This window comes from Melitaea cinxia, chromosome 15, assembly GCF_905220565.1.
Source record: "Melitaea cinxia chromosome 15, ilMelCinx1.1, whole genome shotgun sequence".
In the NCBI taxonomy this organism is placed as follows: Eukaryota; Metazoa; Arthropoda; class Insecta; order Lepidoptera; family Nymphalidae; genus Melitaea; species Melitaea cinxia.
In genome coordinates this window covers 3,973,969-3,989,702 of record NC_059408.1, presented here as the reverse complement: position 1 = coordinate 3,989,702, position 15,734 = coordinate 3,973,969, and the positions used below count along the sequence as shown (strand labels likewise).

Genomic DNA, 15,734 nt, shown 5'->3' with positions numbered 1-15,734 from the left:
ATTTAAACTGAGAACTCTTAAAATCATAAAAAGTTTATCCTAGAGTCACCGTTTTATCGCACACAAAACAGCTGTGTACTGAATTTAGTTCTTTTGTTAAGTTAGGTTTATTTATTAATTAATAAATAAATATTAATTAAATAAAAAATACTAAAAAAATGTGGTTTTATTTATTTTTAGTTTAATGACATCATTTTTTATAGTTACTAACTTAAAACTAATTAAGAAATAGATTATTATAATTTATTTTAAATTTTTAATAATAATAAATTTTCTAGATTGTTTTCAAAAAAGATGTAAAGACCAAGGAACCACAACAAAGAAATGCGTTCAGTAAACGCACAGGGCAGTTTCAATTGAGTAACAAATGGAAAGGTAAAAAAGAAAATGAGCCAGAATTAGATGAGGATGGCCGACCACATCATAAAGTGGCATTATTGTGTGGACCTCCAGGCGTTGGAAAAACTACATTAGCACATCTTTTGGCTAGATTAGCAGGTGATTAAAATATTTTATTGAGTAAGCTATGCCTCACTTTTATATTCATAACAAATCAGGCTTTTCATAGAAGTATTTAGATTCCAAAAATGGCAATTTTAGGGTGTGTATACATACATATTATTTTCTTATAACTATATGCTTACTAGCTGTGCCCGCGGCTTCGCCCGCGTTTAAATCAGTGAGTCACAAAGTTTTCCCGGCAAACTTCCAGTGAAACTCAAAATCTCATTAAAATCGGCTTAGTCGTTCCGTAAACCTTCCTCTTGAAGCCCTCTCTCCATTTGTAAAACCGCATGAAAAGCCGTTCAGTAAATTTTGAGGGAGTCGATCACATACACTTTTGGGGACTTATTGTTATAATACACTAACTGTTGCCCGCGACTACGTTCGCGTGGTTATGAAGATATGCATTACTATCAAGATGTTTAAGCAAATTATTTTTTTATTTCAGTCACTTGAAATGCTTATCACGCTGAGTAATTTTTTAAAAGGCACAATTAGTATAATTTATTGGTTATTTTTATAAAACCTCTCTATACACCACATTTTTAGTTTTATTTTCAGGCTGCAGTATAAATAACCTAGCAGGCGAACTTATAACTGCTGTATATGTTTCATACAAACTATCAACCCCAATCAAACGCCCTTAGCAGTGGAATATCAAAAAATCCGTTCTTAGCGGACGTTTACTAACTATAATCTACCTCCCTGCTAAATTTCATCTTTGTCCATCCTGGATGGATAGACCATCCAGCGGTTTTTGAGTTCTCATGATGAGTGAGTCAGTGACCTTTCTCTTTTATATATATAGATTACGATGCATTATTTGGAGTCCTTTTCACCATCTATAGAACATACATTTTAAATTTCGTCTCTTACTTTAAAAACATAGGCCTTTCATACAAACTTCCGACCCCCGTTTTATCCTCTTAGGTGTCGAGTTTCGTAAAATTCGTTCTTAGCGGATGTTTACGTTCTATACAAAATCTACTTGCCAAATTTCAAGTATGTAGGTGTTATAGTTTCGGAGATTTCGTGATGAGTGAGTCGACCTACCATCCCCCGTTTTAACCCCAAAAGGGAGTTGGTTTCTAAAGATACATTATTTGGACATCTTCTCACCATCTATAGACCATACATTTTAAATTTCAAGTATCTTACTTCAAAAACATAGAGACTTTCATACAAACTTCCAACCCCTGTTTTATCCCTTTAGGGGTCGAGTTTCGTAAAATCCGTTCTCAGCGGATGTTTACTCCCTTTAAGGAACCTACTTACCAAATTTTAAGTTTGTAGCTGTTATAGTTTCGGAGATTTCGTGATGAGTGAGTCAACCTACCATACCCCGTTTTAACCCCAAAAGGGTGTTGATTTCTAAAGATACATTATTTGAATACCTTCTCACTATCTATAGAGCATAAATTTTAAATTCAAGTCTCTTACTTAAAAAACATAGGACTTTCATACTTCTAACCCCCGTTTTACCCCCTTAGGGGTCGAATTTCGTGAAATCCGTTCTTAGCGGATGCCTACGTCTTATAAAGAGCCTACCTGCCAAATTTCAAGTTTGTAGGTGTTATAGTTTCGGAGATTTCGTGATGAGTGACCTTTCGCTTTTATATATATTATAGATTATTTTGTGGAATAGTATAAATATATAATCAGGTTGGTAACATTTATTTATTAAATGTATCGTTAGTTAATTATGGGCTTTTCGTTTCATTTTTTTTTTTTTGTATAATGATTTATTATGGAATATTGTTTTTAAAATATATCAAATTACTCTTGACTTAGATTTTAGAATTTTCTATGGAGCAATACATCACACACACACTCGATCACTATTTTCAAACATAGACTTAATACATCACACAAAATGACATTGACTACGAATTTGCTTTATCATTTTTTCTATGCCGCCTATAAACGACTAAACGATGGACGCCTATAACGATGGACGCCTATAACGATGGACGGTAACATTTGTAATCTCATGCATATGATTACCTTAAAATTACCTTAAATAGACCGAGCTATGTTCTATATGTTACAGGTTACAGACCAGTCGAAATTAACGCATCAGATGAACGTAGTACGGAAGCTTTTCAAACTGCATTACAGAGTGCGACGCTCATGCAGTCAGTATTAGACGCTGAGAGACGTCCCAATTGCCTGATATTAGGTAATTATTTTTCTACTAATATAATACAATTTTCTTATATTTGCTTGGTTAAAACTATAAAACTATTGAACCGAAGGATTTTGAGCCTTGCAAAAGGTGTATTATATATATAGGTGTATATATTTGTATTTTGAAGTAATGTAAGTCACAAGGCAAGATAGTAGCGCTAGATATAAATGTTATGATAGTTGAAATGGTGTGGGATAATTATAATAATCTTATACAATCTGTGTTTATAGTTTTTAGTAAACAGCCCATTAATAGCAATTAGACAGTGAATCTATAGAAAATAAGTATTACCACTTTCTAATATTGATATTTAAAATTTCTGAAAAAAATACAGTTGAAAATAAAGAACAATTAAACAAATTGTTTTTGTTTTTTTTTTTTGTTTTTCTTTTTGTTTTTCTTTTTGTTTTTCTTTTTTGTATACATATAAATTACAAAATATATTTTCTTGCAAGCCAGCGTCTTAGGTACGACAAAGTCAGCTCTGCGGTCACCAACCCGCCTGCCCAGCGTGGTGACTATGGGCAACACACATGAGTTCACGCATTTTTGGCGCGAACTTGTGGAGGCCTATGTCCAGCAGTGGACTGCAATAGGCTGGAATGATGATGATTTTCTTGCAAATGACTACAATCTTAACAAGTTAATTAATATTACAGATGAAATAGACGGTGCTCCAATACAAACAGTAGAGTTACTTGTGAAATGGTGTACTACTAGCATTAAGAAAGAGGAGGGTAAGAAGAAGACTAAAACTCAGCCTTTAAAGCGGCCAGTCATAGCAATATGTAATGACTTGTATGCTACTTCATTGAGACCTCTCAGGTGAGCATACTAGTCTTTTTTTTGTTCAATTACGGTGGCAACCAAACACAGATCCTTAAATGTTAAGCTGGCAGCTGATATTTCAGGAAGGAATTCCTTTATTGTGACAGTGTTTTTATTTATCAAACGATAGTAAATTGGCATGGCAGATCTGTATTTCACCTTCCTTATAGAAAAAAGTCTATGCCCAGCAGTGACACATGTACCGTTCGATACAAAACTGCTAATCAATTTTCGATTAATTAGTAAATTTGTACAAAATAAATGCAATTAATTGTCAAACAAAGTCAATTTTTTAAATAGCGCAGAATAGTGTCGCTGTTCTTGACCATCTTTAAACGAGTTCTATTTTCAAATTTTAGAGGGTAGAGGAAAGGAAAATCGTCTTATATGGGGTAAAGTTGAAAAAGTGTCCTGCTGTATACTAAAAATAGAGGTTTTAGTATCTACCCGAAAAACTACGATATGAACATAGCTTTTACAGACAAAGTGAATTTTGATGAGTTCAAACATTTAAAAATGTTATGACTAGACTAGTTAGAAAAGGCCACTATACAAAACCTCAACTCTTTACGTAGTCTAAAACGTTTAAGTAAATATAACCAAAACCGCTACCGCAGCGCCGTCCTTATAGGACGCGTTTTTAACGCACACTTTTCCGTACAAAGAGATGGTTCTGCCTTTTCCCCCTCCATGTTCAACTGTCGCAGAGCGGCGGCGCTGGTGGTGTTCGTGGGCAGCGCCACGGCGCGGCTCGCGGCGCGGCTGGCGCGCGTGTGCGGCGCGGAGCACGTGCGCGTGCCGGCGCGCGCGCTGGCCGCGCTGGCGGCGCGCGTGCGGGGCGACGTGCGCGCCGCGCTGCACGCGCTCGCCTTCCTCAGGGCGCGCGGCCGGGGCACGGTGAGTCCGCCGCGCCGCACTACAGTATGGCGTGCGGGGCGACGTGCGCGCCGCGCTGCACGCGCTCGCCTTCCTCAGGGCGCGCGGCCGGGGCACGGTGAGTCCGCCGCGCCGCACTACAGTATGGCGTGCGGGGCGACGTGCGCGCCGCGCTGCACGCGCTCGCCTTCCTCAGGGCGCGCGGCCGGGGCACGGTGAGTCCGCCGCGCCGCACTACAGTATGGCGTGCGGGGCGACGTGCGCGCCGCGCTGCACGCGCTCGCCTTCCTCAGGGCGCGCGGCCGGGGCACGGTGAGTCCGCCGCGCCGCACTACAGTATGGCGTGCGGGGCGACGTGCGCGCCGCGCTGCACGCGCTCGCCTTCCTCAGGGCGCGCGGCCGGGGCACGGTGAGTCCGCCGCGCCGCACTACAGTATGGCGTGCGGGGCGACGTGCGCGCCGCGCTGCACGCGCTCGCCTTCCTCAGGGCGCGCGGCCGGGGCACGGTGAGTCCGCCGCGCCGCACTACAGTATGGCGTGCGGGGCGACGTGCGCGCCGCGCTGCACGCGCTCGCCTTCCTCAGGGCGCGCGGCCGGGGCACGGTGAGTCCGCCGCGCCGCACTACAGTATGGCGTGCGTGCGGGGCGACGTGGGGATTTTTTTTTTGTATCAGCAAGCAGGTCAGCAAACAAGCCTACGGGTCACCTGATGGTAAGCGATTACCGTAGCTCATAGACTCTACAACCCTAGAAGCATCGCAAACACGTTGCCGACCATATCCCCAATTCCCCCCAGGAGCTCTTGACGTCCTTCACGTTCGTCCTTCACGTCCTGACGTTCCTCCGTCACTATTGACTACCCTCCAATCTAAAATAAACGCAATTGATCAACTTTTTCTACATGAATTATTATTTGTTCGACCGATATGTTTTTGATTTGAATTTTGTGCTACTTATGTGAAAAAAAGTTTCTTTGTCTAATTACAGATAAACATCGAAGATGTAGAAAACGCAGCGATCGGTACTAAAGATAACACGACAAGTGTGATGCAAGCACTGCAAGCCATCTTTAGTGTAGACGACAATGAAACTAATTCCATTCTAAAAACTATACAAGCTGCTGGGGAATACGATAGGTATGGCACACCTACAATTATTAATTAGAGATTAGTTGTGGTTTTACACCGCCGGTTACCAATCCGCCTGCCCAGAGCGTGGTGACCGTTAGCAACACACATGAGTTCACGCCATTTTTGACGCGGACTTGTAGAGGCCTATGTCCAGCAGTGGACTGCAATAGGCTAAAATGATGATGATGATGTGGTTTTACTCTCATACGTGGCTGTTTTGCAATAATGAGTCAAAGTACGATATTTTGAAACCTGAAGTATATATAGTTTTAGTTGTTTCTTAATTTTTAAAGTATATTTTTTTATTATTAATATTCGCATTCAACCTGTAACATCCCACTATTAGGCAGAGGCATATTTCTCCATGATTATTATATTATTAACTTACATTTTGCATTACATTTAACTTAAACTGAGAACTCTTAAAATCATAACAAGTTTATCCTAGAGTCACAGTTTTATCGCACACAAAACAGCTGTGTACTCTGAATTTAGTTCTTTTGTTAAGTTAGGTTTATTTATTAATCAATAAGTGGTGTGAGTCATACCTTCAAACAAGGTCACAATTAGTAATGGTACGTGGCTACTTTTCAAGAAGTAAAATTATACCAACTGGCGTCCCGCAGGGCTCGCATATGGGTCCTTTGCTTTTCGTTATATATATAAATGACTTGGCTCAGCAGTTGAAGTGTCCTTTTAAAATGTACGCTGATGATCTAAAGATATATAAATGTATCAAGACTGAAAACGATGTCAAAATACTACAAAAAGATTTAGATAGGTAGGGTACAGACAGATATGGAGTGAAAACAATAAAATGAAGCTTAATATTGAAAAATGTTATCACATAAAATTCACGCATAAAAAAAAACCCTTACAGCCATATACACATTACAGAGAGCCCATCTAAACGAACGTTGAATGTGAGGCGTTTATGATAAAAAAAAAAAATAATAAACTTGTCACTTCCAGAATAATAGAAGGAATATTTGAGAATTATTTGACGGCGCGCGTGGACTCCCGCCTTCTTATAGCTTGTGAAACAATGTCATGGCTACGTCTGTATGACGTCATCAACTCCTGGACACAGAGGACTCAGAACTACTCCTTATATGGCCTCCTACCACTGTGCATAGCTCGCTGTCATTATCTACTCGCTTCAAGGCAGCAGACAAAAGTGAAGTTTCCTATGCAGGCACAAGAGGTAATAATAATAATAATACAGTTGTATACCAAACAAAAAATAAAATAAATAAGCAACATTAACAATAACTAGTAGAAAAATTTACAAAAGACGGCCTTATTGCTATAAAGCTATTGTTTTTAGTAGGATGAAATTGTATTTATAATTTGGTACAAGATTGTATAAATGTCCGGTTTTTATTTTTATGCAGACATTAGTGAATTTATTATTTGTATGTAATGTAGTAGTAAATTTATTATTGTACTGTAAATGTGCTGCATAAACGCTTTTAATAAGGATAAAATAATAAGTACAACTCTAAATTTGTACTCGTCGTGTAATTTAAGAGTTGCAAGACCATTCATTGTCACGTAAGGCGTGTGTGCAAAAGTTGTGTCAAAATAGATTATAAGACTGTCCTCCATTCAATTTTGACTATGCGAAAATTGATAAATATTTTTTTCCAAGCTTCCCGAAGCTTTGCTTCTCACCCCAGGAACAAAATACTACTTTAGAGAAGTGTTCTTTAGCTGTTATCTTCTGCAAGGCTTGATACTTGATAAATCTGCTGTACCCTACATCAATTTAAAAAAAAATAAGGTGCTTGTATATCGTGCTAGATGTTACCAAAAGCTATGCTAAGATCCTTATTATTAGTAAGATTGATTGTGTTTTGATATTTGTCTCGTATGTGTATGACCAGAGTTGTACCAATTTACATATTTTTAATAGTCAAGAACCACGCGTTGTGGGGCATACGCAATTGATGTCAAATCCTATATTATCACTGAGGCTGTTTGTGTTTCTACCTTTGTCACGTGTGCGCATGCGCAGATGTCGCGGCGTCGCGCGGAGCTGGAGAGCGCAGTAGCGGCCGTGCGCGCGGCGCGTGCGGACGTGTCGCGGCGTGCGCTCCGACTCGACCTGCTGCCGCTGCTGCCTTATGTGCTATCTCCTGTACTGCGGTCTGCTAACGTGCAGGTAAGAAGTATATAATGCATAACTTATGCTGGATATTGTAACGCCGCTCAAAACTAGAGGTCGCAGTTCTACTATCGCCTGTACTGAACTCTATTACACTTCAGATGAAACCTATGTAATACATAACTTAACCGACAAAGCGGAATCGACGGCTTTACGTGTACCCTGAGGCACAGTGGGGAGACCCACCAAGATATACACCGAGGCCAGAAACAAATATTTGCACTAGTACAAACATCTTCCCTGACCGGGAGTCGAATCGGTAACAGTCAGTGTTGAGGCGACTACAAACACTATATTAATTTTAAATACTACTTGTCAAGTTCTATGACGCGTAGCTCGAAATATTGTTACATACAAAATTTATTAATAAAGAGGTATCTTAGACTATTTTATTTTTTTGAATATATATATTTTTTAATTCTTGGCAAAAAAAGGATCTAACCGATTTTAACATAAGCACATTTTTAATAAGGTAAAAAAAATCTCCATTATCATATTTTTTTCTAGTTATGCAGTGAAACAGAGCGTAAATCATTGCAAGCCTGCGCGGGCGCAATGTGTGACTTCGGTTTACAGTACACTCAGCAGCGCACTCCAGAGGGACTGTATGCGTTTGTTCTCGAACCTGACGTGTACAAAGTTGCGTTTTTTGGTATGTATGTCATTGTTTTTGTAAAGTTATTTAGGTAGGGCACCGTAGAAAATATTCTGCTCCAAATCTGAAGCAGGTCGACTGGGTACCTGGACCTTACAGAAGATCATAGCTAAATAACACTGCTCTCAAGCTGTGTTGTGTTCCTGTGGTGAGTAAGGCGACCAGAGCTCTTGGGGGGATTGGCGATAGGGTCGGCAACGCGCTTGCGTTGCTTCTGGTGTTCCAAGTGTCTATAGGCTACGGTAGCCGTTTACCATTTAGTGAATCGTACTGTTATATGGGTTTCTGCAAACAGACTAGAGTCTTTTTAAAAAAAGGTGAAAAAGGAAATCTGAAATGGATTTCTAATAAAAGGTCACTTTATTTAAATTAATTAATTTGAAACAGTGGAAATGGAAAAGGCAGGTGGTCTGACCCGAAGTTGACTGGAGACTGAGCCTGAAGACTCGAGATTGGTGAGCGTCTAATTCAAAGTGCTTACAAGGCATCAGTGTCAGGGTTATTACATACATAACATGTATATAACAGTACGCTTGTATGCCACCTTAGTGGTAAAAAGAATGCTGTGAACACTGCGGTAATATTTTATAAAAAAAAATCTGAAAATTATATAGTAGTTATTAATTCGTGTGACGTTTTATTACATTATATGTATATTTATACAGTAGTTATTGTATTTTATATTTCATAACGTTTTGTAAAATTATTTATTAATTTCTCAACTTATTTTTTGTATGTCAAGTAATGTAATAATTAAAAATTTTAACCTAAAGATCTTTTATTTTTGGCTTGTTATTAGGTTCAGAAGAGCGATTAAGACCGTCTCCAGCCGTCAGACAGACTATAGCTCGTGAACAACAACTTGAAATGATAAGAAGGAACGAAAATATGGTGTGTATTAATACATAATACAAATGTAAATAGCATTTAAATGTTGTTCAACTATCGAAAAAATTGTAAAGCAAAAGTAAATCCTATTGTTATCATATAATTAGTGATAGCCGAGCGATTGTATTGTGCAATTATCGCTGTCATAATATTGCAGAGTTGTGGACTAGCATGGCATCTCGATCATTGCTTATTTCAATGTACTGTAGAGTCATCGTATCGCAATTACAACTACAGCTGTTGCAAATCTGCCTCGCATTATTCAAATAAAAAAAAAAAAAAAAAAATCCAACGTTTAATTTAATAATTGTCAATGTTTTTTTTTTTTTTATTTATACTCTTTGTTTTATATCTTTGTATTCAGATTAGTTACTTTTTGTTTTCGCTATCTGGACGCAAAGTTTGATTTTTTAACGATAAACTAATTTTGGGGAAGACAATGTGACCTGTAACACAGCTTTTATAAGCTAGCTAGGGCTATAGGCCTTTTATATAATGTTAACTGCCTACTTTAAATTTTCTTAAATTATTATTTACTACTTCAAGGGTTTTATTTTAAACAACAAACAAAACAGCGTTACTAATAGTATAAATCAATATTCTAGATGAACAGAATGAGCAGTAAGGATCCAACTTCCGAAGCTAAACAGAAGACAGACAAACAACCAAACATCAAAGATACTAAAACACAGCTACCGAACCACCTACAACGGTTGCAGCCGAAAGTTATTGAGAAAACTGCACAAGTAAGTTATTACTTTTATATATACATACATATATATAGGCAGATCCATTAATTCTCGACCAAAGTATGCGCACCAGGGTCATCGGCACTTTTTATGCTGATTTTTTTCTCGAAAGTACACCTAAAAAGGAGACAATCCTGAAAATTTGAGCCTGATATGTGCAAATCTGGCCGCTGGAAATTTTTTTGAATTTTTGAAATTATCGATTTTTCACTAATTTTCAAATATTCGTATCTCAGCTTCTATATAACTTAAAGACTTTTGCCTAGCGATATTCTTCTCAGTAAGGCTTCTACTTTTATGAGAAAAATAGATATTAGGTCTAAACCTATATCGGGCTTAGTTGATTGCTTTCGACGAAACTACTGTTTTTGTTAAATTTAATATATTTATAAAACTATTATATGTATCGTATTTGAAGTTGAGAGTCGACAGCTAATATCTTTTGTCGAGGTCTATTTTAATGGAATCTACCCAGCTTTTGCTTAATTGCTCTGATTTTTTTAAGTTACAGCTATTTAAAACCAATCAATAGAAAATCGCTGTTTTTAAATAGCTGGAACGTTTTTCTCCGAACTTCGATTTGTTTAAACTTTCAGGAAAGTTGCTTTATTCTGTCCCCAAGAAGCTCTGAAAATTTGAACTAAGGAATCGAACTTATATTTAAGTTATATTTTTTATATTAAATAAATAATTAATAAATAAATATCTACACAATACACACACGGTCGTCTGTTCCTAAAGTAAGCAACTTAATGCTTGTGTTATAGGTAAGAGCCGGCTGGATAGCTACATTTTTTTTTCGATAAACATACTTATAAATAATACATATATAAATATATAAATAAATATTTATATTACATCCAGACTCGGGGTGGGAATCGAACCCACTACCCTCGGAACAGAAAGCACTACAAACTGCGCCAACGGGCTAGTCAAAATTGTATTGGACCTGATAAGGAATTCCTTAATAGCTACTACTACTAGTACTATAGCACTTTAGCATATAAAATAAATAGTGGGCAGGGAATGCCAAATTTTGATCACTTTAGTACTGAAGGAATTGCTATACTTGAGCGACAAAGAGGCAATACAAGCCAGTTATTACTATGGGAACGCAAGTTGCATTCAGTGTCATGTCCTAAAAAAATTAAGCCTTTCCTAAGATACGGGGGGTGTGTGAGGGTGATAAAGGATATTGAACAATAAAGAAAGAGCATGCATATTTCGTCGCTGTCTTATTAGCAGTCAACCTAACAGTTGACGATGTTGTGATATATGGTCGAATTTGGGCAACCTGAATATAAAGCGAATACAAATGTTTTGTAATCGTTCTAATTTGTTTACTTTATATATATACGTATATGTATTTGTATCTACCTACTTTTACACTATCCCGCAGTCTATTGTTAATGATGTCCTTTCACCTGAGTGGCCTGGAAGATTGCTTAAAGCAATAAGATTGTCTTTGCATGCTGTCAGTGTATCTTTCTACTTTTTATTTAATTTTTTTTGCTACTATATTTTTACTATGCGTATATGCATAGTGTCTATGCTATAAAGTAATAAATAAATAGATAAAAAAATCCGGCAAACATTGTATTACGTTTTCTTTTATTTTGTTTATAATAATATTAACTAACTTTATTGTACACAGTAACATTTAACAATTACATAAGAATAAAGCTTAAAGGGGGAAAAAAATTACGTCGCATGCAACAGGCGGTCTTATCTCTAGATAGTGATCTCTTCCAGACTACCCACAGAAAGGAGCTTGTTGAATTTAAGGGCTTGTGCAGCTTAAAAATATAATATAATCTATAATTATATAACATATACAATCCATATAAATACATACATATATCCACACATGCGCAATAGTTTATTTTCTTCTATACAAACCTTGTCTTGACAATAAAGAAACACAAAAAGAATTATTTAATTTTGTATAGTCGTTGGAATCAATGAGCAGAAAAATGAATTAATTATTAAATTTAAAAATGAATTATATATAAGTTGTATAAATTACAGCTATGACCATATATTTTATGGGAAACCCTTATTGCTAAATGTTCAGAAATATATTTTATCCGATAAAATATAATTTTCATCCGTTAAGCTGGTGAGTGAAAGATGACTTTACTTGATATCTCCTGCTATTAGAAATAGTATGTAGTGTATTTAAATTGATACATCTGGCTTGTATATATTCTGTATAAATTTTTTTAAACAAAAATTGAGATAATTACCCAAAAAAAATATGTAATAATAAATCGAAATAGTTTGAAAACCTCTTCCCTTTGAAAACAAAAATCAAATTTAATTCACAACAATGTCTAAGCAAAGACTAATGTATAATAAAGTATGGATGTTATCTCGTCTAAAGTACAAATATTAATAATTGAAGCACTAAGTACGGATGTTCGCAAATTTCCAGTGCCTTTGCATACAAGTCTGCGAATGTCTCTAATTAAAACTGTGTTTGCTGAATCGCATCTCATTGTGAGACTGAAAGCTCTTTCAGGCTTCTTGTCAAAGATTATAAATTTGCTTTGACATTTCATTATTTTACTAGAGTGACTTAAATTTTATAAATTGAAAACTGAAAACTTGAAACTAAGGTAGGGTACAGCAGGAATTATTCTGCTTATAACCTAGAGCGGCCCAACTGGGGAAGTGTCTCGACCTTACAGAAGATCACAGCTAAGTAATATTGCTTTCAAGCAGGATTGTGTTCCTGTTGGTGAGTAAGATGACGAGAGCTCCTGGAGGGTTTGGGGGTAGGGTCGGCAACGCATTTGTTATGCTTCCGGTGTTGTAGGCGTTTATTAGCTAAAGTAATCGCTTACCGTTAGGTGTGCCGTACGCTTGTTTGCCGACCTAGTTGTATGATGTAGGCGTTTGTGTTAGGTTTTTGTGCTTCCTTTACGTAAAATTCATACCCTAATGTAGGATGTCGAGTGTTTGAGGGCAAGACGTTTTTCATTCTGATAGGTTCCGAAATTAACGTAATTAAATTTAAAATAATAAGTGTGCTTTAGACCACACGACTGAACTAAAACTTCTTTAGTTACACTTCCGTTCGCTTCGCTTGATCACACTTTTCGTAGCGCTCTCGTCACGTATTCAACAGTTTACTCCCTAAGTCAAGCGTGCGCAAAAATGTTTAACTTCAAAAAACAATGTCTTAATCTTTATCACAAAATGCCACATCTGTACGCATACTCTTTGCGTCGGAGGTCGCGAGGTTATAACAGCTATCTACCGTTGAGGGCTTGCACAAAAAGAAATAATTAACCCATCTCATTCCCACTCGTCAGCGTTTCATCGCCTGCATTTAACTCTTTCAAACGTACACCAATGAAATGAAAGAACGCGTTTTGTACCCATTCACGAGCCTTATTGAAGATACGGTTTTAACTTTAGAAATGTAATAAATATTAACAAAGCAGTTACGTTTCTAGATTTCCCATCGGTAAGAACGTAAATAAGAACTGTTCAAAACTTTTAGTACTTATTCAACGCTTACAGAGATGAATTTTTGGAAACCTTTCTTTTATGGTTCGTGTAACTCGACCCTAAAAATATAAAATTAAAATACTTTGTTCATAAATAAAAAGAAGAACCAGTATCGGATTGTTTTTCGCAAATATTGATCCGATCACTAAAATTGTTACACTAACAGCTACACTATACCGGAGTGATATATGCTATATTTTATTGTCATTGAACAAAAAATTCAGTGAATAAACTAATATATAAAATTGTCGTGTCACAATGCTAGTTACAATACTCCTCCGAAACGGCTGGACCAAGTTTTATGAAATTTTGTGGGCATATCGGGTAGGTCTGAGAATCGGCCAACATCTATTTTTCATACCCCTAACCTATAAAGGGGGGGGGGGGGGGGAAATAAGGCGGTTAATAACATATATGGCAAGACAACGTTAGCGGGGTCAGCTAATATATACATATAGAAGTAATTTATTTATTCTTCAAACTTTAATCCATAAAGATTGCTATAAAAAACAATAACACTATTATAGTAATCAAACCATTGACAAACTTTATACCGATCATAATAAATTAATAACAATATGTATCGACTGATTTTCTAATGAACGGGATTAAGTCGTGATGGCTAACTAATAAACAAGACCGCTAATGCAATATTACGTGTATTTGCATATGAATTGTTAACGCGGCTCACATCATTGATTGCGGATTACGAATGTCATTATGTAATGCAAACGATAGTTGTAACCACCTGTAGCCTGCGATGTGGAATATAGCGGTGTGTGGAGCTACTGTCACTGTTAATTGAGTTGTTATTTTTGCGTATTTATGGAGTTATCCTTGGCGCCGCGTTAGCGCAACGGTTACAGCCATGAATTGTACCTGTTGCGCTGGCGGTTGCGGGTTCGATCCCCGCACATGACAAACATTTGTATTGGCCATACAGGTGTTTGCCGTGGTCTGGATGTTTGTGCAGTCCTTGTGGGTCTCCCCACCGTGCCTCGGAGAGCACGTTAAGCCGTCGGTCCCGGTTTTTATCATGTACACCTGATAGCGATCGTTACTCATAATATATATCCGCCAACCCGCATTGGAGCAGCGTGGTGGATTAAGCTCTGATCCTTCTCCTACATGGGGAAAGAGGCCTATGCCCAGTAGTGGGATATTACAGGCTGAAGCTCACTTCAGCCTATCGCAGTCCACTGCTGCACATAGGCCTGCACAAATTTGCGCCAAAAATGTCGTGAACTCATCGGTTTTACGTATATTCACCGCGCTGGGCAGGCTGGTTGATGACCGCAGGGCTGGCTTTGTCGCACCGAAGCCGCTGCTGGCCGCCTTCGGCCTGTGTATTTCAAAGCCAGCAGTTTTTGGAGTTAACTCCTTATATAATGATACAAGACCAGTGGTATAAAAAATATAGGGAGTGATATTGTGTGAAACAACGCTAAAAACGCTTTACAGCACTTTTAACTGTAGTAAGAAATACGTATAATAGTATACCAGCATTTATTGTAAACTCTAACGTCCGGTACGTTTTGCTTTAGAGTTTCATAGTTTTAATTCATAATAATTTCATTATATAAGTACATAAAAAAGTTTTCAAACATGATTTGAAGTCACACAATGGGTTTTTGTTGCAAAAATTGTTTAAAGTTTTTTAGAAATTTCTTCCTCGACGAGGCGAAATTTTATATAGGTACTATGTGATTGTTAAAAATAAAAATATATTTTTACTGTATATCTTTTGATCTATTAATTATTTTGATACATGTAGAGGAAGAAACTTAATTACTTTGGCTTTTATTAAATAAATAATACCTAGGTGTGTTTTAACACAAATGTGAATTTTTATGTATCTTAGGTTAAATTTTAATGTATAATAAATAATACATAATTTTAATATAATTATATTAGTCGTACATCCTACAACGTTTATATTTTTTATGGTCTTTATTTAAGAATACAATGTTTTACCAAACAGTGTTGTATACTCGTAATATTAAACACTGTAATCTTGAATTATGCACATGCTACTATATCATCAAACTATAACCATGTGATACGCACCACCTTTAAAAAAATAATCAAAATTGGTCCACCAAGTCAAAAGTTCTGAGGTAACATACATAAATAATAATACAATCGTATTGAGAACCTCCTCATTTTTGGAAGTCGGTTAAAATGTATTTTAATTCTAAATTGATGAATTCTGATTAATGGTATCAAGTTTATG

The 15,734-nt window shown here is 37.0% G+C and overlaps 1 protein-coding gene across 1 annotated transcript in view; it reads left to right on the top strand.

The window, feature by feature from the left end:
* The window catches only part of LOC123660619 (chromosome transmission fidelity protein 18 homolog), a 39,492-nt gene that overhangs the window by 2,246 nt on the left and 21,512 nt on the right, over positions 1 to 15,734 (top strand). The window contains exons 5-16 of the mRNA XM_045595676.1: positions 279 to 328; positions 362 to 498; positions 2,555 to 2,683; positions 3,352 to 3,517; positions 4,138 to 4,611; positions 4,690 to 4,897; positions 5,384 to 5,532; positions 6,499 to 6,730; positions 7,544 to 7,690; positions 8,201 to 8,345; positions 9,148 to 9,239; positions 9,842 to 9,982. Of these exons, the coding sequence (XP_045451632.1) occupies positions 279 to 328; positions 362 to 498; positions 2,555 to 2,683; positions 3,352 to 3,517; positions 4,138 to 4,611; positions 4,690 to 4,897; positions 5,384 to 5,532; positions 6,499 to 6,730; positions 7,544 to 7,690; positions 8,201 to 8,345; positions 9,148 to 9,239; positions 9,842 to 9,982 (2,070 nt within the window). The remainder of the gene's footprint in view (positions 1 to 278; positions 329 to 361; positions 499 to 2,554; positions 2,684 to 3,351; positions 3,518 to 4,137; positions 4,612 to 4,689; positions 4,898 to 5,383; positions 5,533 to 6,498; positions 6,731 to 7,543; positions 7,691 to 8,200; positions 8,346 to 9,147; positions 9,240 to 9,841; positions 9,983 to 15,734) is intronic.